Source organism: Chrysochloris asiatica, unplaced genomic scaffold, assembly GCF_000296735.1.
Source record: "Chrysochloris asiatica unplaced genomic scaffold, ChrAsi1.0 scaffold00018, whole genome shotgun sequence".
Lineage (NCBI taxonomy): Eukaryota > Metazoa > Chordata > Mammalia > Afrosoricida > Chrysochloridae > Chrysochloris > Chrysochloris asiatica.
Window position 1 is genome coordinate 19,371,684 of NW_006408536.1, and position 27,471 is coordinate 19,399,154.

The window sequence follows — 27,471 nt, forward strand, 5'->3', positions numbered from 1 at the left end:
GAACTCCGGACACCCCTAGCGGCGACCGCCCCCATCGCCGGGTCCCACAGGTGAGCTCTAGGCAGGCCGCGGGGCGGAGCCCGCCGTCGCCACCGGCCACCAGCCCGACGCCGCCACCACCGCGCAGGTAACTCCCAGCCCCGGCCTCTCCCGCGCCTCTCGGACCCCTAGAGCCTCCGCGCCCCCAGCCCCGGGCGCGCCGATGGCGCCTTTGTTCCCCACCCCGATGGCGCCGGCGCCCGCCCCTGGGTAGAGTCCGATCCCGGCCTGGAGCCGGCGCGACCCTGCAGTCGGCGGGGGCCAAGGCGCCGCCCAGCCTGTGCCCGTCGGCGCCCGCCTGTGGGCGCTTAGCGCCCCGTATCGCCGTGTTCGCGCCCGCGCCGCCGCGCTCCGGCCTCTCGGTCCGTTTGTCCTAGCTCTCGGGGCCCGGGCGCCCCGAGATCACGCTAGCGGAAGTGGAGCCCCGCGCAGAGGGCCGTCCCTTCCCCCGGTCCCGGCACACTTGCCACAACAGCCCTTGCTTACCCCAGACCTAGCTGTTTGTGGCGTATGGCGCCGAACTGCACTACTGCCACCAAATCGCTTTTTGGGGGCATTGTTTTAAAAAACGGATGTACCATATATCCGCAGTAAAAATGTGCATTTTGAGTGTGCAGATCAATGAGGCTTTGATAAAGTCTACAGCCATGTCATCATTCCCCCACACCCCCCCGCCGTCCCCAGCGTGGTCATAGAATGTTTAAATCATCCCAGAAACTTCCCTCGCGCCTCCTTTGCATTCAACCCCCCTTCTTATTCCCGCCCACCATTGTGATTTCGGTCGTAGTGTAGTTTGGCCTGCTTTAGAACTTCATGAAAATGAGATTATTCAGTAGGTACTCTTTTGTGTTTGACTAAAAAAAGTACTTTTCATCATTGAGAAGATTGTCTTGGTGTGCAGCTGTTTTCAGTTGCCCTAGGTCTGAGCTGGCCACTGTGGCCACCCATCGTCTTCCCGTGCTCTGTGCGGAAGCGTGGCCTGTCTGAACTGAGATGTCCAGTAAGGATTCTTAGTACTGAAGAAGACTTCATACTGACAAGAATGTTAAAACATTGCATTAGTGAATTTTTATATTGAGTATACGCCCAGCTGAATATTTTGAATATATTGGGCTAAGTAATACATTATTGAAATCAATTTCACTTTTTCTCTTCAATGTTTATTGTGACTACTAGAAGATTTAAAACAACACATGTGGCTCACATATGTGAATTGGACAGTTCCTGTTTGATAAACAATTGGTTCTGCTTACTCCTAATTGGGAGTCCTGGTGTGGTACTGGTCCCTAAGATCGTTTGAACTGTAAGTCGGCGGTTCAAACTCACCAGCCACTCCTTGGAAATCCTGTACAGGATGACTACGAGACTGATCGACGGCACTTAACAGCAACTTCTAATTGAGTACAGGAATAGCTTCAGCCTTTAACAGGAGAAACCATTCCCGCCTTGCCGGAGGGCATCCAAAACAGAGTATTACTTCTGCAGCTTTTAAACTTTGTTTCACACACTTGTTTGCTGAAAAGAGGTAGAAAGGGCTAGGCGTGGCTTGGCAAAAGTCATGTTTTCAAGAAGGACTTTCTAAAAGTGCTTAAAAAAGGTTTCTGTTGTGTGTTAAGAACTGAAAGCGGATCATTGCCTACAACCCAACTGCCTCAATATATTAAAAATAAACATTTTGATGTACTTTTGACTAGTCATAATTAAACATAGTTGAGATACCGGTAATACAATATTCAATTTCATAGCATGCTTTTTTTTTTTTTTTTTAATAGAACGTGCTATATGAAAGATGCTTAGACTTTGCAACAGCTGCATAATATGACTTCACATGAGTGTACTAGTGTTTTCTTGACCATATATATCTTTATGGTAGTTTTCCATTTCATTAACTTTGTGCAAATGGAAGTCTAAATTAGCAGTGCAACATTTCCAGAATAAGGTAAAATTAGCACACTGTTTACTTTCCCTTTAATCTGATAGGAAATGTGAAGTTCAAGAAGGTAGGGAGAGTGTCTTTTTTTTTTTTTTTTTTTAAAGTCCTGGGGTGGCACTGTAGGATAAGTACACTGCCTCTTCAAATTTACCAGCCACTCCTCGGAAACCCTATACAGGGTCGCTATGAGTCAGAACTATCTCAATGGCACTTAACAACATGTCCCCAGAGAAGTCCTGAAATGGTGCTGTCGAATGAGCACTGGACCCCGAAGTCAGTTTAATGCACCAGACTGCAAAGCAGTTTGAACTGCAAGGCCAGTGGTTCAAGCTCACCAGCCGCACCTCGGAAACCCTATACAAGGTCGCTATGAGTTGGAACCAATTGGATGGCACCTATTGGCAGTGGCCCCAGGATCTGGGAACATGTCAAGCACTGATAAATCTCTCCCCTCTCCCCCCCATACACATAAACCCATTGCCTTCTTAGTTGATTCGGACTCATGGCAACGCCATGTGTTTCCGAGTCTAACTGCTCTCTAGGGGTTTCTTGGCTCTCATCTTTACGGAAGTACATCGCCAGGCCTTTGTTCTGCAGTGGCACTGGGTGGCTTTATGCCACCAATCTTTTAGGTTTAGTAGTTGAGGGCAACCCACTTGTATCAACCAAGGATTGTTTGAATGTTAAAAAGTCTTAACTTCCATTCAACATGCAAATCATAAGTGCTCAGAACACCACAAATCTATCACCTAACTTTTTTTTTCTTCAAAAATAATAATGAAGTGGACTATTTTTGTTTTCAAATATTCCTTTAGTAATGTAAAGGAGTTCTGGTTGCGCAGTGGGTTAAACATTGGGTTGCTAACCACAAGGTCAGCGATTCAAAGCCACCAGCCACTCTGCAGCCACTCTGAGGGAGAAAGATGAGGCTCACAGCTTTGGAAACCCTATAGGGCAGTTCTGGGAGTCCTGGTGTGGTGCCATTGGATAAGCACTTGACTGCAAGGAAGGTTTGAACTGCAAACCTTGAACCTTGGTGGTTCAAACTCATCAACCACCCTTCGGAAAACCTTTTCAGGGTTGCTATGAGTCAGAACGGAATTGAGGGTACTTCACAACAACGTTCTGTCCTATAGGGGCACTGTGAGTTGGAATTGATTCAGTGGCGGTGGTTTTTTTTGGTTTGTATGCCATTCTCCATACCAGGGATCAGACGCCTGGTGTGGAGGATCGGCACTGGACTACAAACCACAAAGTCAGCAGTTCAAACCCACCAGCTGCTCCTTGGAAACCCTATATAGGATGGCTGTGAGTTGGAACCGACTTGACATTTTCAGTGAAAGGTCAGATAGGAATTATGAGGGTGCTTCAAAAAGGTCGTGAAAAAATGGAATGATAAGATAATGGAATTTTTCCATGAACTTTTTGAAGCCCCCTCGTATTTAAGGCTTTAAGGATCAGATAGATGTTCTTTGTCACAACTACTGAACCCTGCTACTTGCCATTAGAGCATGCAAGATATAATGCATATTCGAATGGGTGTGGCTGGGTTCCAATAGAACACTGAATTGAAATTTCATACAAATTTCACATGCCAGGAAATCGTATTTTTTACATAATTTTTTCAATCACTTAAAAATTTTTCCACTTGGGAACAATGCAAAAACACAGTGTGTGCCACTTGTCCTCTGTGGGCTGGGCTTTGCTGTCTCCTGATCCATAGCTCAGAGAGCCCGGGTGGCACAGTGGTTAAAGCACTGAACTGCTAACCTCCTAGCTGCTCTGCAGGGGAAAGATGTGGCAGTTGGCTTCTGTTCAGATTGACTGATCTGGAAACCCTAATGGGCTGTTCTATTCTGTCCTGTCGAATTGCTATGAGTTGGAATCTACTCAATGGCAAGTGGGTTTGGTTTGGCTTGATCTCTGTCTCGGCTCACTTAATCCTCACAACCACATATGAGACTGATATTCTTATTCCATGTTACAGATAAAGAAACAGGCTTAGAAAGGCTTGTTACCGATCTGTCTTGACTCTCAAGCTGGAACCTATAAACAATATACCATGCCTCTGAATCCCAGAGAAATGCGATTTCTGATGATGATGATTGGTCATACAACACCATTATTATACATGGAAGACTAGGCTGAAAGAGCCAGTCGCTCGGCTTGCAGAAAGTATTGCTTTCTACCTATCAACACAATTTTAAAACCTAGAAGAGTTTGTCTCAAAAGTCTCAAGTTTTTGTTTTGAGAGAAAAATGGTGTGCGCATTAGAAATTCTCGTGTAATGCTCTCTCTGCTTTCCTGGTGTAATACTTACGGCTCCGTGTTACCTTGCGCTGGTTTTGCTTTTCGCACTTGGTTTGAGAAAATGTTGCCTTTGCTTGACCTTTTACTTTCTTGCCTTTCAGATTTGATCTGGGTGCTGGCACCCAGCCACTCTTCTGCCAATGAAGTACATTCTAGTTACTGGTGGGGTCATCTCAGGCATTGGGAAAGGGATTATTACTAGCAGCATCGGGATGATTCTGAAGTCATCTGGACTCCGAGTTACTGCCATCAAAATCGACCCGTATCTCAACATTGATGCTGGCACTTTTTCACCTTTTGAACACGGTACGAAGGAGCATTCCTTTCCCCCCTCCCCCTTTCTAAAGTACTAGTTACATGGCTGCTGGGTCTTGTTTGTTTTTGCATTTGGAGGGATTTCTTTAGGATAGAGTTCCTGAAGGATCATGTGTTGTAAATAGGTGATTGCTGATGATGTTGCAAATGAGTCAGCTCTTTTGTAAAACTGTGAAAATAGACTTGTTTGTTGTACCTTTAGAATATGGATTATCTTAAAAAGAACTTTTTTAAAATTGAGGAACAAATAGAATAAAACAACAAAATAAATACATATATTTGTCATTTCAACATTTTTTTATATGTTCAACTTTACATTGTCTTTTTTTATTCTAGGTGAAGTGTTTGTCTTAAATGATGGTGGAGAAGTTGATTTAGACCTGGGGAATTATGAAAGGTTCTTGGATGTTAACCTTTGTAGGGACAACAACATCACCACTGGGAAAATATATCATCATGTGATCAATAAAGAGAGACGGGGTGATTACCTGGGCAAAACAGTACAAGGTATTCTAGCTCGCAACCATTTATGGTACCTTAGGGGCCAAGCACCCACAGCCTACCCTAAACAGATGGGAAAGTGACATGGTTCCTACACTTGAAAGTTTCCTGGGGTCTTTTTTCTCCCCCCGACCCCAGTATAATTTTTTTCCCCCTTTATCCATATATGTATGGTGGCAGGAGTGGTTGGGGTTTAAAAAAATCATGGAAAAATTCCATTAGCTTTTAATTTCACTTTTGCACAAGCTTTCTGAAGCCATTTGATACCTGTAATACCTGTCGTTTTTTTTTAAAAAAAGTTTTATTGTAGACTATCCATGGAGAACTGATGTTTTTTCCCCCCGAAAATGTTTACTTGTTTGTGGTACAGGTGATTGTTGGGGGTTTTGCCTACCTTTTATTCAACATCTCCTTCTCTTCCTTGTTTTTGCATCTTTGCCCAGATGGTTATTAATCCTCTTTCAGGGACAGGGCTGGGGAGGCAGAGGCCGACAGCAGCATCGGTGGATTCCTGTTACTTGGCACCCAGCCTTTTCCTTGCTGTTATTTGCCACTGAGTCAGTCCCTGACTCTTGGTGACCCCATGCACAGTGCAAGTGGACCGTAGTGATCCCTGGGGTTTTCATTGGCTAATTTTCAGAAGTAGCTCACCAGGCCTTTCTTAGTCTGGGCGCTGCACTCAAACTTGTTCAGAATCATAGCAACATGCAGCCTCTACTGAGGTGCATTGGCCGGAATCAGACCCGGGTCGCTTGCATGAAAGATGAGAATTCTCCTGTGGAACCGCCATTGTCCCCTCATCCTTTCACTGAGGGGTATGATTTTCTTTGTGGTATGCTGTCTTAGAAGAAACCCCTCTAGAATCCTCTGAAGTCTTGTATATGACAGGCTTGTTGATAGGTGCTCTGACCCTATACAGAACAAGGCATAATCGGCCTGGCACTATCTTCACAATAGTCAGTTGGTGGGTCATCCTCTTTAAATCAGTTTTGAGTTGGAAACAGCTGAGAAGTAGACATAGGAGCCAGACAGATGGCGCTCAGAAGGTCAGCTGTGTCACAGCTGAGGCTGCACAGGGTGACTGAGATCTGCCATTACGCTATACTTTCTGGTAGTTTCCTTCCTAAATGCAGGCCATGGGAAAACCCAGTGGAGGGAGGATTACTGCCTCACACCTGCTATATCCCAATGATGGGGAGAGGGCAAGACCCAAACCTGGCTCTGACTTTGGGCTTCCCAGGTAGAGGTCAGTCCAGCAGAACCCACCCTCTTGGCCATGCACAGAAGCTTATGTCAAATTCAGCCCTAGGACATGACTTTCTTCTACCTCTCAGGAGCAGCAGATACAAGGTGCAGCAGGTCATAGAGGCTCTTTTGAATCAGTTTCCCAGAGGCCAGTGTTTGTACTTCATGTGTGCAGAGTCTCTGTGAGCATGTGGGAATGTCACCTTTTAATCTCTTCAGAAGCCTGGGATCTGCCCATCAGCTGCATGTCCTGCTTAGTCGACTCTTCCCTGCTAGGCGGAGTTATACCCAGATATTCTGCCATTTGGTGGAGCTCAGTACTTGGGGGCCCTGCTCAGGGTTTGCAGGGGGCCATGGTACTTCTTCCTTGGGGAGTCCACGATCTGCAGTCCTCCTTGCAGATTTTGGTTGGTGTTCTAGGTGTTTTCTAGTATCATTGCAATTGCAAATGACCTTTTGGTTTTCTGTGTTTTGTCCTCTGTGACGGCAAACGAAGAGGGAGAGCATAGCATTTAAGTGCCTTAATCTGTTGCATAACTGCACTTTCATTTCAGCGGGGGTAGACGGTGGCAGGGGACTAGAGCTTGCCTGGTTTGCTAGGTGCCTATCAAATTTGGTGGTAAGTCTAGAGTCCTACATTCCTTTCTCATGAGCTTGAACTAAGCATTTGTGTTACTTGGGCTTCTCCCTGCAGTGGTCCCTCACATCACTGATGCCATCCAGGAGTGGGTGATGAACCAAGCCATGGTGCCTGTGGATGAGAACAAGGAGGAGCCCCAGGTCTGCATCATTGAGGCAAGTATGACGTTTTTCTTTATCAGCTGGTGTCTGGTCTCCATTCACTCAGCAGATCCATCCAGATGGCCTCCTGTGTGCTGGGCATTGGGTTAGGAGATGAGGGGACAACAGGGAGCAAGGGTAATGGCCCTTGCCCATGGTCACAGTTCAGAGGGCAAATAATCATAAAGCAGACCATCACCCACGCACTCCTGGTTCCTGCAGTGGAGACCCATCTGTGTCTCATGGAGTCAATGTCAAAGGCATCCTGTGTGCCACATGTACCTGGACACCAACCACCGATGCAGTGATGCTGAGTGAGGGAAGTCAGATGGTATAGGTAATGGGGAGGTGAGAAGCACGTGTTAGGTGATTGGAGAAAGAACTTAGTACTTGAACTTGCCGCTTGTTCACGGCTTTCTTCCCTTTCCCCACATGTGCAAGGTGAGAATCACATCCTGATCCTCCTTGTCTTAATGGTAGTCTGCTTCCTTGCCAGGCAGGAGAGCAGAGTAATGAACAGCTCCCTTCCTAGAGTCAGACTGCAACCCTCGGAGCAGTGTAGAGCTCTGTGGTTCAGAGTCTGGAGCCGGACTGCGGAAGCAAGCTGTGGTGCCTGTGGGTGGGAATGACGTTGGACAAGTTCGCTTCACTTCTCTCTGTCTCAGTTTACTCATCTGCACAGTGGGGACAGCATTACTTTAAGGATCCAATGAGTCAATATTAGTAAAATGCTTAGAGTGGTGTTTAACCATAGTCAAAACCCCACTGCCATCAAGTCGATTCTGATCCATAGTGACCCTTAGGATAGCATAGGACTGCCCTGTGGGGTTTCCAAGGCTGTCAGTCTTTAAGGAAGCAGACGGCCACTTTTTCTCCAGTGGAGCGGCTGGTGGGTTGGAACTAATGCCCTTTCAGTTATCAGCCAAGCATTTAACCACTGTGCCACCAGGACTCTTTGACCAAAAATTATTAGCCATTATCATGATGCAAGTCTGACTTTGGGCATCCGTGTCCTTATCAAATGGTGATATTAAATGTGATGAGGCTTACGTGAGATAATGTCAAGCATGTGGTAGTTCGGCATTTAGGAAGTTCTCAATAAAGATATGTTAGCTGTTAATATTATCATGATCAGTGTTGATAGGTCCATGTTATGTCTTGGAGTGGCTCTGTAGGATAAGCACGGGGCTGCTAGCTGCAAGGTCAGCAGTTTAAACCCACCAGCCGCTCCTTGGAAACCCTATGCAGGGTTGCTATGATCAGAACCGACTCGACAGCACTTAACAACAACAACATTATGCTTCTAGACAGTCCATTTTGTTAATAGTTATTAAATGCCATTGAGTCGGTTCTGACTCATAGTGACTCTGTATAGGGTTTCTGAAGAATGACTGGTGGGTTTGAACTGCTGGCATTGCATTTAACAGTCCAGTGCTGATCCTACAGTGCAAAATTTCATATAAATACGCTATACTATCATATATTAGCATATGTTATACTAATGGTGTGGCGCTATAGGATAAGCACTGGACTTGGCAGTTGAAACCCACTAGCCGCTCCTCAGAAACCCTATCCAGGGTCTTTATGAGTCAGAACCAACTCAGTGGCACCGAACAACAATGACATAATAGTATGGTTGATAAGCTTAATATAAAATGTACAATATAAGTATGCTGTGCAAAATTTTCTTTCCCTTAATACTTAGTTTCTTAGTGCTACTATGTCAGAGATATCACAAGTGGGTGGGTTTAAGAACCGAAATTTACTTTCTCACAGTTTAGGAGGCTAAAAGTCCAAATCTGGATCTTGGCCATGTTGATTCTCTCTTTGTAAGTAGTCACGCAAATTTCTTGGTTCACTGGCTCATAGATGTTCCTTCTATGGCATCTGTCTTCCTGTGTGTGTGTGCCGCTCTTTCTCTAAGTTAGAAAGGATTAGGTCTAGGATCCACTCTTCACTGCTCGGACCTCAACGGATGGACTGATTACATGACATCAGATTGCATTTGGAAGGGGATCTCATTACCTTGTGTTAGATGTCAGGTACTTAATAGATTAGATTACATATGAAGGTCTAAGGGTTAGGATTCTAACACATATTTTGGGAAGGCACAATCCACCTCCTAATAACTAAGGAAAGAGGGAATGCTTCCTTTATATGAGGGGACTTCATAAACTTTGTGGAAAAATGAAACGAAAGATGATGGAATTTTTCCACAAACTATCTGATGCTCTCTCATACATAGATTTTTTTTTTTGATATGACAGAATAGTACACACATTATATATGTACAGCTTGATGAAGCTGTACAAGCAAAATACAACTACCTAACTACCAAAAGACTGAACAATTGCCAAAATATTGAGTCAGTGATAAAGACAAAGGATCTAAGAGAAGAGAAAGACCCGGAGAACTCCGGGAAGACTAGGACATGATCTACGATAGCAGGACAGGTAAACCTGGCGGACACTTTGACTCTGCAGTGAAGGAGACGTACGTGGTCATTGTGCTCATTGAATTTCCGTTTTTAGACTCAGCCCCTGAGCACATCAGAGAAGTCTTGTGAGCAGGGAACCAGATGTAAATGTCATGTAAAGGTCATCAGCTCTGAAAACAGAATGATTTGGGGGGTGGGAGAGGTAGAGGGGAAAGGAGGGAAATGGAGATTCTCATTTCACCCCCCCCCCCAGGCCTCAGTAGAGACCGTCAGTATAGGCAGACCTTGTTTTCGTGTACTTCACAGATGCCATTTTTACATAGTGAAGACTTGTGGCAACGCACCATTTTCCCAACAGCATGTGCTCATATTGTGTGTATCACATTTGGTCATCCTCACATTCTTTCAAACTTTTTCACGATTCTTTTGTTGTTCTTATGTGCTATTGAGTCGGTTCTAGCTCACAGAGACCCTGTGTAAGGTTTCCAAGGAGAGGCTGGTGGGTTTGAGCCACCAACCTTATGGTTAGTAGTCCAATGCTTATCCTAACGTGCCACACCAGGACTCCTTCATAATACTATTGCCCACTTAATAGATCTACATTTTATAGGCACTGGGAAACCTAAGAAGTCGTGTGACTTGCATCGCTGCGATACTCACTTTATTGTGGTAGCCTGGAATTGAACCCACAATATATCCAAGGTCTGCCTGTAGTTGATAGACTAAGAAGGAAAGTAACCGCTAGAGAAAGCAACAATTGTGATTGGGGTTGGAGGAGTCACCAGAGAGCTCAAGTCTTATCTGTCACAGCAGAAGGCCACTTTACCTCTTTGGAGGGTGTCTCCAGTGGATAAACCAACACAGCAGGGTTGGGGAGAAATAGTGAACCTAAAAAGCTTTCTCCTTGGGGATCTGGACTTGGGAGTACAAAGGGACTCTGGCTTTGAATGTAAGCTTTTCCATGCAATTTGATTTTTAACTATGTACATGCATAATTTTGGTGCAAAAAAGCCACTCAAACCTCCCCCCTCCCCCACCACACACGTACCTACTAACGTCCACAAGAAGCGGCTATTTAGCAGTTGCAGTTTCCTAAAGATCAGCCGCAACTTTACTGATCTAGTTAAAGGCTAACCAAGGGCAGGACAAGCCACCATGTCCTGGGTTCATGCTGGTTGTTTGTTGTGCACTAGTGGCAGGCCAAGGAGCCCTGGTAGGCTTAGGAGTTGGGCTGCTAACTCAACAGCAGTTTGGATCTACTAGTCGCTCACTGGGAGAAAGATGAGGCTTTCTGTTCCTTTAAAGATCTGCAGCCACAGAAACCCTCTACAGAGTTGCTGTAAGTTGGAATCAACTCAGTGGGACACTACCACCACCACCACTACCACCACTGTGCAGTTTAACATGGGAACCATTAGCCATATGGGGCTACAGGACATGTGAAATGTGGCCCTTCTAAATTGAGATATGCTGGAAGTGCAAAGTGCATACTGGTCTTCAAAGACTTAGCATGAAAAAAAAACAGGTTAAAATGCATTTTTTATTCAAAAATACTATGTATACATATTAGTGACATTGAAATACTGTTTTGGATATGTTTTTGTAAATGTGGCAACTAAAATCTTTGAAATGACATATCTGGATAGCTCACATTATACTTGTGTTGGACTGTCTACTACTCACACTAGCTCTGTGACTTAGCCATTGCTCTTCTAGCAATGGGAAATTACAAGATCCAGAAAAAAAAAAAAATTGGTCCATAGCCCAAAAGTAATGATTCATTTCCTAAACCTGGAAATGCTTATAACTTTCTCCACCTCCTCCCAATTTTTTCAATTCTCTCTTTTTTTCATTTGTAAGGAAAAAAATAGCCTTTTTCTAAGACTATTAACCTTTCTCGCAAGAAAAGTTCCAAGTGGTCATATGTATGATTATTTTTACCTTTTATTTCTGGTTTTGTTGTTCAGTTGACTTGCTCAGCTTAACAAATATTAATTCAGCTCCTAATATGCGTCAGTACAGGCCATCTAAGCTTGAACTTGAAATAATTTAATCCTGCCTTAAAAAACAACAACACTACAACCAGTTTTGTTGAGTTGATTCCAGCCCTGATGACCCCATGTGTATCAGAGTAGAACTGTGTTCCCTAAGGTTTTCATTGGCTGATTTCTCGGACATAGATCACCAGGCTTTTCTTCTGAGGTGCCTCTGGGTGGACTTGAATTGTCAGCCTTTCAATTGTCAGCCAAACACATGAACTGTTTGCACCATCCAGAAACCCTGTCTTAGGCTCTAAGAAATGATCCCCCAAAGCACCCCCCCCCACCATGTCTCAATAGTCAGAATTGGGTCAGACACCCATTCCTGAAGTAAGCCCAGGCAAGGAGCACGGGTTTCCATGACAGACTCAGAAGAGTAATTTGGGGAGGCACAGGTGCTGGGTCGACAGACAAGATGTCCCCTTTGGAGAGCTATTTGAACCATTCAAGGAGTCCTGGCACGACACTGTAGGATAAGCACTGGACTGTTAGCCACAAGGTTGGCAGTTCAAACCCACCAGTCACTCCTCAGAAACCCTTTAAAAAAAAAATTGCATACAAAACCCCTTCCTTTAAAGGCAGAAGTGACTCTGTCTATCTTGTAATTTGCTGCTGCTTCCATTTAAACTTTGAATAATTCTTACAGTGTTCTTATGGGTGATATTTCTCTTTTGTGTTGGGAAAAGGACTAACTTAGGACTATTCTCATAAGAATGTTGGAAAATTCTGAGTACAATAAACAGAACGGTGGGCTGAAAACCTTCCTGCAGAGGAATTTGCACATTGGCAGAGAGGGTGCAGTACCACGGACAGTCAGGCGAGGGCAGAAGCCAATAATGTTGAAAGGTTTTGCAGACTGATTTCCTGCTGACTCCCAGGATACCCTCATCAGAAAACCAGATGTTGCCTGTACCGTTTAGTGGAGTGCAGACCGTTCTTATCCTTAAAACAATGTTTTTTTCATTACATTCTGGTGGATTTTAGTTAGTGAGCCTATATATTCCTCCCCCCAGTTTCCTGATGGTATACCATAGTTTTTTGATTCTTGGATTTTCATTTTTGGATTTGAGTCTTGGATTTCATGAAGTTGGCCATTCTCGTACAAAGCAATCAAGTATTTCTGCCTGTTCCCTACCCACTCCCCAAACCCCAAATTCACTGCCATTGAGTTGATTCGGACTCATAGCAACCTTGTATAGCGTTCCCAAGGCTGTAAATCTTTAAAGGGACAGAAAGCCTCATCGTTCTCCTGTGGAGCAGCTGGTGGATTTGAACTACCGACCTTATGGTTAGCAGTCCAGTGCTTGTCCTACAGCACCACACCAGCATGTTCCCCACTCAGGAAGCTTATATTTAACTTTGTTTTGTTAAGAATAAATTCTTCCTCGGCAATGTAGCCCTGGGGCTGGTTTGGTTCTGTTGGAATGATCAAAACAGGTACTAGAACCCTGCCACCTGGGGGTCAGATACTGAATTTGAGACCTCTCTCTCCTGTCCTGTGTACTGGGCACTGTGCTTGTGCTGGAACATTCCAGGAGTGCTTGTGGCACTCCGTGCCTAGTGAGGTACATAGAAAGGAACGCAGTGCGCACAGATGGGTCTGCCACAGGGAAAATGGGACTGAGACTGCTTTCTCAGGAAGTTGGGGCCAGGCTTTCTGAGGAGAACATGGCTTCCCCTGGCCTGAATGACGAAGAGGAGGCAGATGTATATGAAGAAGGAGGGTAGGAGGGCTGAAGGGCTGGGAAGGAGGAGCTTGGCTCATCTGAGAAGTAGAAAGACTGGTGAGGCCCAGAGAACGCAGGTGATTGGGCACAAGATGGGATTAAGGATCTGTGCAAGGGCAGATCATGTAGGGTCTTTTGTGGAAAGGAATTTAGATTTTATTTTGAGTGAAGCTGTGAGCCAGTGAGGGGTATCATAGGAGAGACATGTTTTGAGTTTTTACAAAGTCAGTCTGCTGGGATAGGACGAGAGTGAGTGGAAGCCGGGAGACCATTTAGACCAGGGGTTAGCACACTCTCTGGAATGGAAATACTTTCAGTTTTGTCCCAACGACTGACTCAACTCTGCTGCTATGTAAATGAGTGGGAGTGGCTGTGTGCCAACAAAACTTCCTTTGCAAAAGCAGGTGATCGGTTTCTTTGCTGTCTCCTGGGTTTAGATTATTGCACTAATCCCTGCGAAAAGATGATACTGGCTTGGTTGTCTTGGGTGGTCACAGTGGAGGTGGAGAGCAGTGGAGGGGTTTGCAAGAGCTTGGGACTGGGTTGGAGGAGGAGAAGCAGGGAATGGAAGATGAGTTCCAGACTTCAGTCTTGAATCTGTGCTGGGAAGAGATGAGGAAGCACCTCAGGGGAACTAAGAGTTAAGTGTGAGTAACTGTTAATCTATCCAAGATAGCAATGACGATTTGACTCTAGAGTTCAATGAAGTTGGGCAGAGGTCAAGATTACAAGTAGATTGCAGATCCCCAAAAGTTGCTGAAACCAGAGGAGACGATGAATTCTGTGACTGGACCCGCCATAATTTCTTCCTCTTTAACATCCAGATCATTCCACTTAGCACTGAAGTTTTACTTTTGATTATTGTTCGTTAGCTGTCTTATTTGTTAAATTCATGTGGTCTTAAATTCTTCCCAGCACCTTGCTTATAGTATTGAACATACAGTAGATGCTTAAATGCTAGAGAATTAATTAAAAAATTCATGAGATAGTCTGGAAATATTTCTATATGGCAAGGGCTGAATGGGTTAAGGTGAACATTATCCTCAAGTCAAATGTGCAAGTAACCTTACTGGAAGCACATTATAAATGAAATGAACATTTATCAAAGGATTACTCTGTCAGGAGTATTCATGTGGCTTTTTGTACTTTTTTTCTGAAAGCCAGCATGTTTTGATAGTGATTTGTTTCAAGTGGTGCCAACGTTGCAAGGAGACTGTTCAAACGCATGTGTGTGTATGTATGTGTCTGTGTGTCGAGAGCAAAAGAATCTTCACTATTCCATGCCTGGCAGGACCAGGTGGCTCTCATCCTTCTCATGTTACCACTAGATTGGGGTTCTACCTTTTAATCAGTACTGACATAGAAATTCACTTCTCTCGCTCCTTTGACCTCTATTCTGGATCTATCTGCTTATGAATCCCCTTCTGTCTCCTTTAAATCGCCATTTACCTCACTTTCTTCTCCTTTCTTGGTACTTTAATTTAATCTCTTACCTGTTCACTTGCCTATATTCCGTGTTATATTCCATCTCTTTTTTTTACAAAAATGATAAAATCACTGTTTAATTTCTGTCTTATTTTTTCTTTTTGTCTCATCTTTTCTATTTAAATATTTTTACAGCTTTATTAAGGTATAATTTACAGACCATGAATTTCACTCATTTTAAGTGTACCATTGAATGGTTTTCAGTGTATTTACAGACTTCAGTTCTTGTGGGCAGCCATCAAACATTAGTTGTTATTTCTCAGCGTATTAAGAATGTTTCGTATTCATCTCTCGACCATAGAAGATGTTCTGATCATTCTTGTCTTTTTTCTCTCCTTCCCATTTCTAGCTGGGTGGCACCATTGGAGACATTGAAGGCATGCCGTATGTGGAAGCATTCAGACAATTCCAGTTTAAGGCCAAGAGAGAGAATTTCTGTAATATCCACGTTAGCCTTGTCCCGCAGGTAGTATACTTGTCCCAGATAAGTATGTGGACAGCAACTGTCTGGGCATGGACCTTCCCCCAAACCCTAAACACACTTCCATAGCGTCAGTTCTGACTCATAGTAGCCTTATGTAGGATTCCAAGGCTATAAATCTTTATAGGAGCAGAACGTCTCATTCTTCTCCTATGTATTTATCCTAGAGTCTCACCAAGGCTCCTCGGGTATGAACCAGTAACTCTAAATTTGCCTCCAAATATGGAGGGGGCTGAGAGACTGAAGAATGAGGCTAGCAGCTCTCGGATTATGGTTTAGGAGCTCATTAAGGGGCTTACTTCCAAGGTGAAGCCTTGAATAGCAGCAAGGCAGACTTGAGTCTCCATGCCTCCCAGTGGGAGGTGGAGGCTTTTATGGCCTTGATAAATAAAGGTGGCTTCATCCAGGTCTCTGGACCTCCAAGGCCACCCTAGCAGGTGTTACACAACAGTGATTTAGCAAGTAGAAGTGAGCTATCAGAAAGCTAGAGCTGAGTCATAGTTGGTCTTGCAAAGCCTGCTTCCCCTAAGGTTTTCCTAGCATATAGATTTAATTCATATTTTAAATTACTAAAAGAAGCCATGAATTAGCCAAAACTAGGTGTTCAGTGATCCAACTCTAATATTTCTTTTTAGCCCAGCAATAGTGGAGAACAAAAAACCAAACCCACACAAAACAGTGTTCGTGCAATGCGATGCCTTGGGCTCTCTCCAGACCTGGTAGGTTAAGGAGCGTTCGTAAGTTTGTCCCTAACATTTCTTGGAATAATTCTTTATAGGACCTTATTTCTTAGTCTATAATATCGAAGTCATTTCTAGCTCTAAAACAATTCCTGTGACATTAGGCTTCTTCTTCCTTTTTTTTAAAAATATCTGGGAGCCAGGGAAGGAGTATTTCCTTATCCTCAAGTATCAATTCACACATTTCTATATTGGCCATTTGGTCTTCTTCAGCCCTTATTTGTTTGGGACCTTGGAGATTTCCTGTAATCTACTAAGATGGGATCTCACTGCTCACAGTGTTAAGTCTAAGTTTTAACCAGCAGGTAACCAAGTTATTTATCTCCATGAGTCTAGATCAGGAGTCGGTCAGCTAGAGCCCACAGGCTGGCTGGATTTTTTTCTTTTCTTTTTCAGTTGTGGCAGAATATATGTAACAAAAAAATCAATTGCTATTTCAACACCATTTTTATGTGTACAAATTCAGTGATGTGAAGTATGTTCACCATATTGTGCGACCATCACTACTATTCATTTACAAAATTTTTCATCACCCTTTCCAGAATGGCTGCTTGTTTTTTGTAAATAAAGTTTTGTTGGAGCACAGCCACACTCATTTGTCTCCGTTTTACCTACAGATACTTTCTCACTTTAACAGTACAATTGAGTAGTCAGGACAGAGACCGAATAGCCCACCAATACTTAAGATATTTCCTGCCTGACAGGAACAATTTGCCAACCCCTGGTCTAATCCTTTTCTTGTATTTAAAGAAGCAGCATTTCTGAGCTTTGACTACTCGCTAGAGCCATCTTGACATTTCAAGTTCTTATTGCCAGCATTGTGTTGAGTTTTGCTGATCAATTTCTTGGTACTTGCAAAGACCAATTTGTACAAGTCCAGAGAAATACCCACAGTGTGCAAGGGCATACTTGGCCAAGTCTCTTAGAGTAAGAAGAAATTAGTGGGCCTCTTGCAAACGAATGGGGGTGTGAACAGCCTGCTTGCTTTTTGCTGACCTGTGCGTACCTGCCTTTGACAGATTATCTGCAGAAGTGCAACACCCATAGATATGGCTGTGAAGGAAAAGATTTCTATGTTTTGTCATGTGAAACCCGAACAGGTTAGTGCTCCTTTTCGAATTATTCTCCTATAAGCACTTGGGCTGATGCCACCATTTTACACCTCTTAAATGAATGGTGAACCCTGCTGTGGTTCTATAAGATAAGCCCTGGACTGGTAACCACAAAGTCGGCAGTTCAAATCCAGCAGCAACTCTCAGAAACCATGTACAGGGTTGCTGTGAGTTGGAATTGGCTAGATGGCACACAACAACAAATTAATGGCACTACTCTGGTAGCGTAGTGGTTACGAATCCGGCTGCAAACCGCAAGGTCAGCAGTTCGAAACTACCAGCTGTTCTGTGGGAGAAAAAGGAGGCTTTCCGCTCCCGTAAAGATTTACAGCCTCGGAAACCCTGTGCAGGGTCACTATGAGTCGGAACCGACTCCATGGCACACAGCAACAACAACAGTAACTCCGGTAGCGTAGTGGTTACGAATCGGGCTGCGAACCTTAAGGTCAGCAGTTCGAAACTACCAGCTGTTCCAGGGGAGAAAGATGAGGCTTTCTGTTCCTGTAAGGATTTGCAGCCTCAGAAACTCTGTACAGGGTCGCTATGAGTCGGAACCGACTCCATGGCACATAACAACAACAACAACAACACTCTCAACAGTATTGGTGAAAGCTTTGGGGGCCAGATCCAAACACGGCTCCCTTTGCCCTTATGGGAATCATCTTGAGACGCTTGGTTCCTTAGCAAGAATGCATGTTTATTTGCATAATCAGTGCTTAAGATGAACCATGTTTCTTTGCATAATTAGCGCTCTTTAACTCACAGGCAGACCTCTAGAGTGGACTACGGGGAGCTACTTTATCAGGTCTTTAGCTTGTCTTTCTGGGACACATAGTGCTTTCGGTGTGATTTCTCCTTTGCACCTGTTACAGTTGAAGTCACCGCAAACAACACATGCACCCTGCCATTCTGACTGTCACGTCTGATTACACCAGCAACCTCTGTTTAGTTAATCACAGCACAAATTGTACCACACTGTGGGTCCAGGTCATCTGTTCGGTTGGACTTTCCACCTGGATAGTCTGAAAGTCATCTTTTCTTTACTCTTCTCCTTCTCTTATCTCTGCCTCTTGTTTGCATTAAGGCCCAGATGGATGATGTTTCAAAAAGGAGTTGTGAGTGGTGCTCGGGAAAAGGCTAATGTTTGGCCAAGACCTTTGCTCTTCAGATGAGATGTGGGTTCTCTGAAGCCTAAAAACCATGTCACCAGGTTCCTGTTTCTCAGGAGGTCTGTGTGATAAAGAGCCTCCTGCTGCAGGCTTCAGAGTCAGTATATAAATCGGAGCTACTTTCAAAGATGGAATGGCAGGCTGCGGGGGGATTTGAGCCATTTTGCTTTTGTTCAGTTTTTTGGGGTATCCTTCGAATTGGTAAATAATACTTGGTGTATTTATTGTTTAGGTTTCCAACGTTCATTTTGTATTATAAGGATGGGAAAGTTCCGAATTCATTCATTTTAAAGAAAATAACATTTTTGGGTTTTGGGTGAAAGTTTACAACAGAGAATTCCAGCGCCCACTTGACAATGTCTACACAAATTGTTCAATGACATCTGTCACACTTTTCACAAGGTGTCAGCATTCTTTTTAATTGAATCTGGTTGTTGCAGATCCAGTACTCTAGTTTCCCTGTCTCCTTATCTTCCTGAGGACATGTCCAAAGAACAAGAGACAAAAGTCTCTCCATCTTTGCTTCTAAGGAGCATTCTGGCTATGTATCTGTCAAGCTAGATTTATTTGTTCTTCTGGCAGTCCATGATACTTTCAGTATTCTTCATCAACACCAGGGTAAGCACTGGATGGCTAGCTGCAAGGTCAGTGGCTCAAACCCACCAGCTACTCCTCGCTAACTGTATGTAAGGTTACTATGAGCCGACTCTGACTTGACAGCGTTTAACAACAAAAACAACAGTTGTTAGTGATCACAAGCATCTCTTCATGTGTTTGTTGGCTGCCTGAAGATCTTACTTGGTGAGGTGTCTGTTCATGTCCTTGGCCCATTATTCACCTGATTTTCATCCAATACAGTTTTAAACACTTTGGATCCATATTGTGGCCAAAGTCTATTGTGTGTGTTGGAGGACAGCGTCTAACTCTCCCAGGATGCCATCTCCAAGCTGCTCATTTTAAAGTCCGATTGTTTGGCCTTTTGCTGTTAAGGTGTGGAGTTTTTCTAGAAATGTTAGAAAGAAGTCAGATATGTCATTGCCATTTTCTTTTTTCCCCCCCGACTCTGTCGGCTCTCTTTTTATCCTTTTGGAGAAGTCTTTTGATGTGCATACAGGTTTAATTTTCAGCAAGTCCCAGTCATCTAATTTATCTCTGCTGTTTGTACATTTTCAGTTCCATTTGATAGGTCTTTATGCCATGAAATAAAGTTTGCCTTTGTTTTTCCTTCCATGATCTTTATAGTTTCAAGTTTTACATTTGATCTATCTTGAATTCGTTTTTCCATACGGCGTGAGGTTTAGCTCCTGTCTCATATTGTTTTACAAACGGATATCCAGTTTTGTCAGCACCATTTATTAAAGAGACTATCTTTAAATGGATTTCAGGCCTTGGTTGAAGATCAGTTGTTCATAGGTGGATGGAGTTGGGTTTTTTGAAAAAACTTTTTATTTCGATTTCTGTGAAAGTTTATAGAACAAATAGATGTTCCTTGCAAAAATGTGTACACATTTTGATTCGTGACATTGATTGCAGTCCCCACAACGTAATAGCACTCTCCCAGGGCCGCCCTGTGTTTGCCATTTCCATGCATCCTTCTTGCCTAACCCTTCGCCTCCTGAGCTTTAGTCCTGGCAAATGCTGACCTTTTGATCTTGTATGATTGATTGTTCTAAGGAGGGCATGCCTCCCTGGGGTTATTGTTCACCTTATATTAAGGCCTGTCTATTGTTTGGCTGAAAGTTGAGGTCGAGGGGTGAGTTCCGTTTCAGGCATGCAGGCTATCTAAGGACCATAGTCTCAGGGGTTCTACCAGTATCTTTTTTTTTCCTTTTCTTTCTGATTGTGACTTTTGTTCCACATTTTCCTTCCACTCTGTTCAGGACCTCCTGTTGTGATTCCTTTTAGAGTGGTTAACAGTGGTAACTTGTCACCATCTAGCTTTTCTGGTAGAAAAATGGATTTAAAGTGTTTTGTAATGAAGTTAAACTATCTTATGTTAAGGGGCAGCAGTGGTTGAATGGCAGAATTCTTGCCGTCTGTGTGAGAGACTAGGCTTTGATTTCTGGCCAAGGCACATCATGTCAGTGGAGGTTTGATGTGGTTCTGTAATTCTGAACAGGTTTCACTGGTCTACCTCTGAAAATCTGCCAATGAAGACTCTATGTATCATCATAGTTCAGTCCACAACTGGTTATGGGGATGACCCAGGATTGGGCAGCATTTCCATCCTGGTGTGTGTGAGGTTTTCATGAAGTTGGGACTGGCCTTGCGACAGCTAACAACAACAACAACCGTGTACTAATTCTGACTCTTGTTTATGTTGCTGGGTTCTTGACTTTCTTGCATCTTCTTAAATAAACTGCAACAGTTTCTCTTGAGTTGTTTCATTTTCAAGCTGATTCAAGTGTATCATTATGTGGCAGATTTGAGTTGGTTCTAGCTCAACAATGTTTTGTCTTCATTTACCAGGTAATATGTATCCATGATGTTTCTTCCGTATACCGAGCACCTATAATTTTGGATGAACAAGGCATTGCTAACTATTTGAAAGAGAGGTTGAACTTGCCTATTGTTGATTCTGCAAGTAATTTGCTTTTCAAGTGGAGAAACCTGGCCGACAGGTATGTGTCAAGGATTACTAATTTATTTTGAATAATTCTTGAGTTTGGGATGGGGTAACGAGTGGTATTAAGATTTACTTATAGTGTAACTACGTCATGGAGTCCTGGTGTGGTGCTGTAGGAGAAGTACTGAACTGCTAACCACAGAATTGATGCCTTTGAATTATGGTGTTGGCAAAGAATATTAACTATATCACGGGCTGCCAGAAGAAAGAAAAATCTGTCTTGGTAGAAGTAGGGCCAGGATGCTCCTTAGGAGCGAGGATGGTAAGACTTAGCCTCACATACTTTGGGCATTTTATCAGGAAGGACCAGTCCTTGGTAAGCACATCATGCTTGGTAAAGTAGAGGGTCAGTGAAAAAGAGGAAAACCCCAGCAAGATGGATTGATACAGTGGCTGCAACCATGGACTCAAACATCCCAACCCTTGTGAGAGTGGCTCAGGACTGCACAGTGTTTCGTTCAGGTGTGCATGGAGTCATGATGGCGCCCAACACCAATACAACAAGAGCAGTGGGGTTGATGATATAATGAGGCTTCTGCTCTCCAGGGTAACCTGAGTAACTTGGGGCTCCTTCCCTTAAAGAACTGTTGTTGTCAAGTGCCGTGGAGTTGGTTCCAACTCACAGCAATCATAGCAACATAGGGTTTCCAAGGAGTGGCTTGTGGGTTTGATCCACCAACTTTGTGGTTAGCAGCCCAGTGCTTACCTTGCAGCGCTATGCCAGGACTCTTCTTATTGGAAATAGCTCTAAACTGTATGCCTCTCTGCTTTTATGAAGTTGAATACACTCATTACAAATGTTTGGACTTCTAATTAATTTCATGTAACTGCCATAACAAATGACTACACACTGGATGGCTGTCAACAACAGAAGTTGATTTGTTCACAGTTCTGGAGGCCGGAAGTCAGAACTCAAGGTGTTGGTAGGGTTGGTTCTCTCTGGGAGGTGGGAGAGAGTCTCGCAGTTTCCAGTGTGGTCCGCAATCTTTGGTGTTCCTTGGCTTGTAGATACATCACACCACTTACTGCTGCTATTTTCCCATTGCCTTCTCACTGTGTCTTCACTCTTTCTGTTCTATTATAATGACACTAGTCCCTAGGTGGCGTAATGGTTTATGTGCTTGCCTGCTAACTGAAAGGTTAGAGGTTAGATAGAGTCCACCCAGAGATGCCTCGGACTCCTGGTGTGGCTCTGTAGGATCAGTACTGGACTGCGAACCACTAGGTTGGCAGTTCAAACCCACCAACTACTCCTCAGAAACTCTGTGCAGGGTCGCTATGAGTCAAAATCGACTTGACGGCACTTAACATCAACAACAACAGAGGTGCCTCAGAAGAAACACCTGGCATTCTACTTTCCCCAAACCAGCCATTGAAAACCTTATGGGGCTCAGTTGTACTCTGACACACATGGGGACACTACAAGTCACAGTTGATACAACAGGAACTGGTTTTGGTTGCTTGTCACTTTACGTAAAGCCCACACTAATCCAAGATGATGTCATGTTGAGAGCCTTAACTTCATTACATCTACAATGACCCCCCCCCCCAAATAAACTCACATTCACAGGTTCTGGGGGACATACTTTTTTGGGGAGTAGCATTCAATTCACTACAGTCTTCAAGCGAAGGCACTAAGCATCGGCCCTTCTGCATCTGTGGGTGGGTGGTGTGGCATGTGCATTCTTTAGCCTCTTTTCTCTCACTGGAGGGAGAGCCTGGGGTGGGGGGAGGGTAAACAGAGGTCAGAGTTACAGCCTGCAGAGGGGAGGTCCAGTGCTGCCCGGAGGCCAGGGATCCCTCATGAGACTGGATCAGACAATTGCCTGGGTTCCAAGGCCAGTGTGGAGACAGCCCTCCACGAGCAGAGCGAGGAACACGGTTGGCCTGGAAGTGTTCCACAGGCTTGTCCTGCAGGTCTGAGGGGGACAGAAGCAAAGGGAGTGAGTTCCGGTCCCACTGGACTCTCTTGCTCCCTTGTTGCTCAGTGAATTCCTCTTCTCTGGAGGACCAGATGGGGTTGAGTCCAGTCCTGCTTCCTCAGGGTAGAGATGAATAAGGGCATGAGGCTCACCCCACCTACCACGCTAACGTGCACTGTGAGAGCCACCACCAAGGGCGTCACACTTTCGGAAAGCATTTTCTTCTAAAGGTGGTGCCTGGGGTACTTGACTCTTAAAGAACCTTGATCTCACCTTCCTTTCTGCTATTTGCATCCTTTATGTAAAGGTGGGCTAAAGCAAGAGCAGCTTGGCGTTTTCTAAAGCACCATGTGATTCCGTAGTATAGTAAGATTGTGGTTTTCTCTTAATGAGTTCAGTCACTTTCTAGAAAATCAACTTTACTGTCAGGCTGAACTCATAGCTTCCTGTTCGTTCCCCTCCCCCCAGCCTGTGTACAGGTACGTTTTTCTTGCGCTCTTTGTAGTATTCCTTGTCATGGTAATGTGTTTGTTCTAAGAGACTTGGGAAAGGTTGACTTCAAAGCCCTAAAACTCCTCCAGCCCCAAGATGCCATTTGCACACACTTCATACCAGACCAGAGTTTTTTCATGTTCTTTTTAAAACAGATTTCCTGACAAAAGCAACATGAAAGATTGTGTCTCTAATGGTAAAATGTGATTGAGAGTTGTATGGAGAATGGAATTTTCTCATAAAAATGATCTAGATGATTTATAATATTTTAAATCATTCTCTTAGCACTATTCTTTAGGCGTATCATGAATAACCAGGCTTTTGTGGGCCAGCTGGGAATGTAACAATTTTTAATGTAGACACTTTGAATGCATTTTCTTATAAAGTGCCACCTGAGAAAGTTATTATTGAAATGTTTCTTACTGACACTCAGAATGCATTTTCTCATACAATGTCACCTTAACAACGAACTTCCGATTTATATGTGTGTTTTCCAATTTGTGTCTGATGATATAAGCCAGCTTTGAGATTTCTTATGATTTTGAAATCTGTTGGCTTACAAATGTTAGTTATTTGGGTGAGATTTTGAGTCAAGTATGTCACGTGTGAAGCTGGCATGTTCTGAGGGTTTTAAAAAGTGCCTTAGAATTTCACTCAATTCACAATATAAAGTAAAAAACAAAAAATATAAAGTAAAAAAACAAAAGGCGTCTTGGAATAAGAAGGTTATGTGCATATAACCTTTAAATGTTTCTTTCTCCCTAGGTATGAAAACCTACAGAAGACATGCTCCATAGCTCTGGTCGGCAAATACAGCACGCTCAGGGACTGCTATGCCTCTGTGTTCAAGGCCCTGGAACACTCAGCCTTGGCCATCAATTACAAGTTGAATCTGATGGTGAGTCCCGGCCTGCCCTTCCAGATATTCTAGTTATTCACCGCAATATCTCATCTGTCACAGAGCAGATTGTGTCAGGGAGACTCAAGACCACCCCAGGTTTCAATGATTTGTTAGGAGGACTCCCAGGACCCAGCACTGGTCTAGTTGTACTCACAGCGGTGATTTATTATAGCAAAGGACACAGTGAAATCAGCAAAGGGAAAAGGCGTGTTAGACGAAATCTAGGGGAAACCAGTATTCTTTCCCCATGGAGTTGCACAGGATACGTTTCATTCCTCCAACAAGAACTGATAACCTGTGTGAAATGTTGTCTACCAGGGACGCTCCTTGGAGACTCAGTACTCAGGGTTTTGTTGGGAGCTCATCACACAGGCGCCCCCTACCTAACATGGTCCCAAGTTCCAGGCACCTACAAGGAAAGCAAATGTTCAGCATAAACCATCTTGCTTATACAAACAGTTAAAGCATACTGAACTACTCTGATCAGTTAATGGTGGGAATCTTCCTGAGATCCAAGTCCCCAGATGCCAAGACCAACCTTGCCAAGTAGCCCTTTTCAGTGGCACAATTTCTGAAATCAATCTTAGCATGTACTTCATACTAATTTAAGTGTACTGTGTTTAGCTAGCAAGAAAATAGCAGACACATAATTCACACACACACACAAAAAAACAGTTAAAAACACATCTCCCCTTTACTGTGAAGCATCAGGTTACCCTAATCCCTCAGAGGGGAATGTTAGGCAGTTAGATGAGGGAAGGACAGGCCAAACTGCAAAACGCCCAGAAGCACTGTAATAAATTAGCATTGCGGTTAGGTCATGAATACATTTATATAGCAAACTGAATTTCGGGAAAGGTGTTATTAAGACCCAAGTAAAGAAATACAAAAAAAGGAGATCATGCAGGGTTGGATAGCACACCCATCCCCAAACACTAATGAAGGCGCTGGGCTCAAACATCCAGAAACACTGCTGAAGTCACAGGAGGCCAAATCCCCTCCAACTAGTATCTGAAAGCCTAGTCTAAGTAATTAGCTGGGGCAACCATCTGGAAAGACCAACGAAGGCACTGGAAGTGAAACCCCGCCCCCAGCTAGTACAGGGTTCATCCACAGGGTAGCATGCACCAGTACTTCACTCCTTTTTTTTGGCCTGAATAATATTCCATTATGTGTATGTGCCACATTTTGTTTATCCGTTCACTAGCTGGTGGACATTTGGGTATTTTCAACTTTTGGCTGTTGTGAATAGTGTTCAGTGCTTATCGTATTGTTTTGTTTTGTTCTAATTTTAAAATTTATTGTGGTAAAACATATATAACACAGAATTTGCTATTCCCCATGTGGTACAACTGTCACCGTTATCTATTTCCAAAACATTTTCACCCCAAACAGAAGCTTCCGATTTTTCCCTCCCTCCAGCCTCTGGAAGGAGCCCTAGGGGTGCAATGGTTAAGTCCTTGGCTTTGAACTCACCAATGGCTCCTTGGGAGAAAGATCTGGTGATCTGCTCCCATAAAGATTACAGTCTCGGAAACCCCATCTGCCCTATAGTGCCGCTGTGAGTTGAAATTGACTCAGTTCTGCATCTAGGCGATGCCTGCAGCATATTTGCTTCTTTCATGTATGTTAGATCCAGGTTTCTGGTGGACTAACCAGATGAATTCAGTTCTTCAAGCAAGAGTCATGTCCTTTTGCAGCCCAGCTTGTGTCCGTGTATATCTGGCCTGCCTGTCTCCATAGTCCACAACAAGTGATCTGCTTAAAGTAGCCAGAACTCTGTTCCTGTCACTCCCTTACTTAAGACATTCCGCTGGCTTCAAGTGCAAACTCTGTATCGTGGCTTCTCCCTTCCCCTGTTCCCTCCCAGCCAAGCAAGTCTGTCCACTAGCTGGTGGAACCTCTTTTTGCCATATGAAAGGTTGGAAAGGTTGTGAGAACCACAAGAAAGAAGAGATTGCGTTTTTCTATCCCCAGTGCCTAGGACAGTGTTTGCCTTCATCAGTAGCTGTTGAATGATACAGTGTTAGATGGGGCCAGGATTATGAAATGTTTTTTAAATGAAATGGTTTTGAATCTGTTGGATTTTTTAGTACATAGACTCCATTGACCTGGAGCAGACCACTGAAAATGAGGACCCTATGAAATTCCATGAAGCGTGGCAGAAGATATGCAAAGCCGAGTGAGTACCAGAGATAGCCCACTACACACCAGGGGGATGCCAGTGTGCTTTGGTCATAATGATTCCAGTGCATTCGGGCCACATTCACTTTGAAACTTGCGTTGTAATGCCAGTCGCATGTGGGCTGGAAATGGGCTTATTTAGGGAGGAGGGGAATATGGCATGCGAGAGAAGCTTTAGCATAGGAGGTCTGATTCTACTGAAAGACTTACAGCTGGTTTTACATAGAAAAAGCTAAAGTACAAGCTTGAGAACCCTTCCCTCTTGAGTGAATTTTCATTGCCTTTGCTGCTAGGTTTTATGTTGTAAGTAACTAGCAGAACACCAGGGGGCAGCATTGTATCACGAAGGTGGCATCTTCTTGAATTCTTCCAGTCCAGGGAGTGTTTGCCTCGAAAACCTCTCAGGTGTTTTGTAGCTGAGTAATTTTCACTCTCCACTATTTAACTGGCAATTGGAATCTGAGATTGAGTTTACCAATTGAATTCTTTCTGATTATTAACAGATGTTAACATTTTTATAATAGTGCTTTTTAAAAAAATGTTTTTATTGTGGATTGAGTGAAAGTTTACAGGGCAGATCATCAGTTTTACATTAAAAAAAAATCAGACACCTTGTTTCATTACAATGATTACAACCTCCTCCATGTACCATCAGTTAACAGCATTTCTATTTACTTTAGCTCTTTTTTTTTTTTTTAAACACTCAGGTATATGCAATAATTTACACCACCAAAGAGCACGTTCTGCAAGTCTGCGTCCTTGCCATCAGCTCTCAGTCCCTCTCTTTCCATGAATCTAGAGTCCTCAGCTTCTCCCTCTCTCCATGTCCCCATCTCTGCCTCCATCTCTGGTGTCGCTGCTTCTCTGGATAAGGTCCCGCATTCCGCCTGTTATCTTCTCCCCTGATGGTCCCAGGGTCCTCTGTTTCAGGACTGTAAGATTAACTTACTCCCCTGTTTTTGTTACAAAACTTCTACCTTTACAATTGTGATAATCGCAATTAGTCATGATAACAATTACTCACTATTGAATC

The 27,471-nt window shown here is 43.7% G+C and overlaps 1 protein-coding gene across 1 annotated transcript in view; it reads left to right on the plus strand.

Annotated features, from left to right (window-relative positions):
* Positions 1-4,389: 4,389 nt before the first annotated feature.
* The window catches only part of CTPS2 (CTP synthase 2), a 100,934-nt gene continuing 77,852 nt past the window's right edge, over positions 4,390-27,471 (plus strand). The window contains exons 1-9 of the mRNA XM_006835605.1: positions 4,390-4,588; positions 4,934-5,104; positions 7,038-7,138; positions 15,161-15,277; positions 15,928-16,011; positions 17,052-17,132; positions 20,783-20,934; positions 24,119-24,251; positions 26,348-26,436. Of these exons, the coding sequence (XP_006835668.1) occupies positions 4,423-4,588; positions 4,934-5,104; positions 7,038-7,138; positions 15,161-15,277; positions 15,928-16,011; positions 17,052-17,132; positions 20,783-20,934; positions 24,119-24,251; positions 26,348-26,436 (1,094 nt within the window). The 5' untranslated portion in view covers positions 4,390-4,422. The remainder of the gene's footprint in view (positions 4,589-4,933; positions 5,105-7,037; positions 7,139-15,160; positions 15,278-15,927; positions 16,012-17,051; positions 17,133-20,782; positions 20,935-24,118; positions 24,252-26,347; positions 26,437-27,471) is intronic.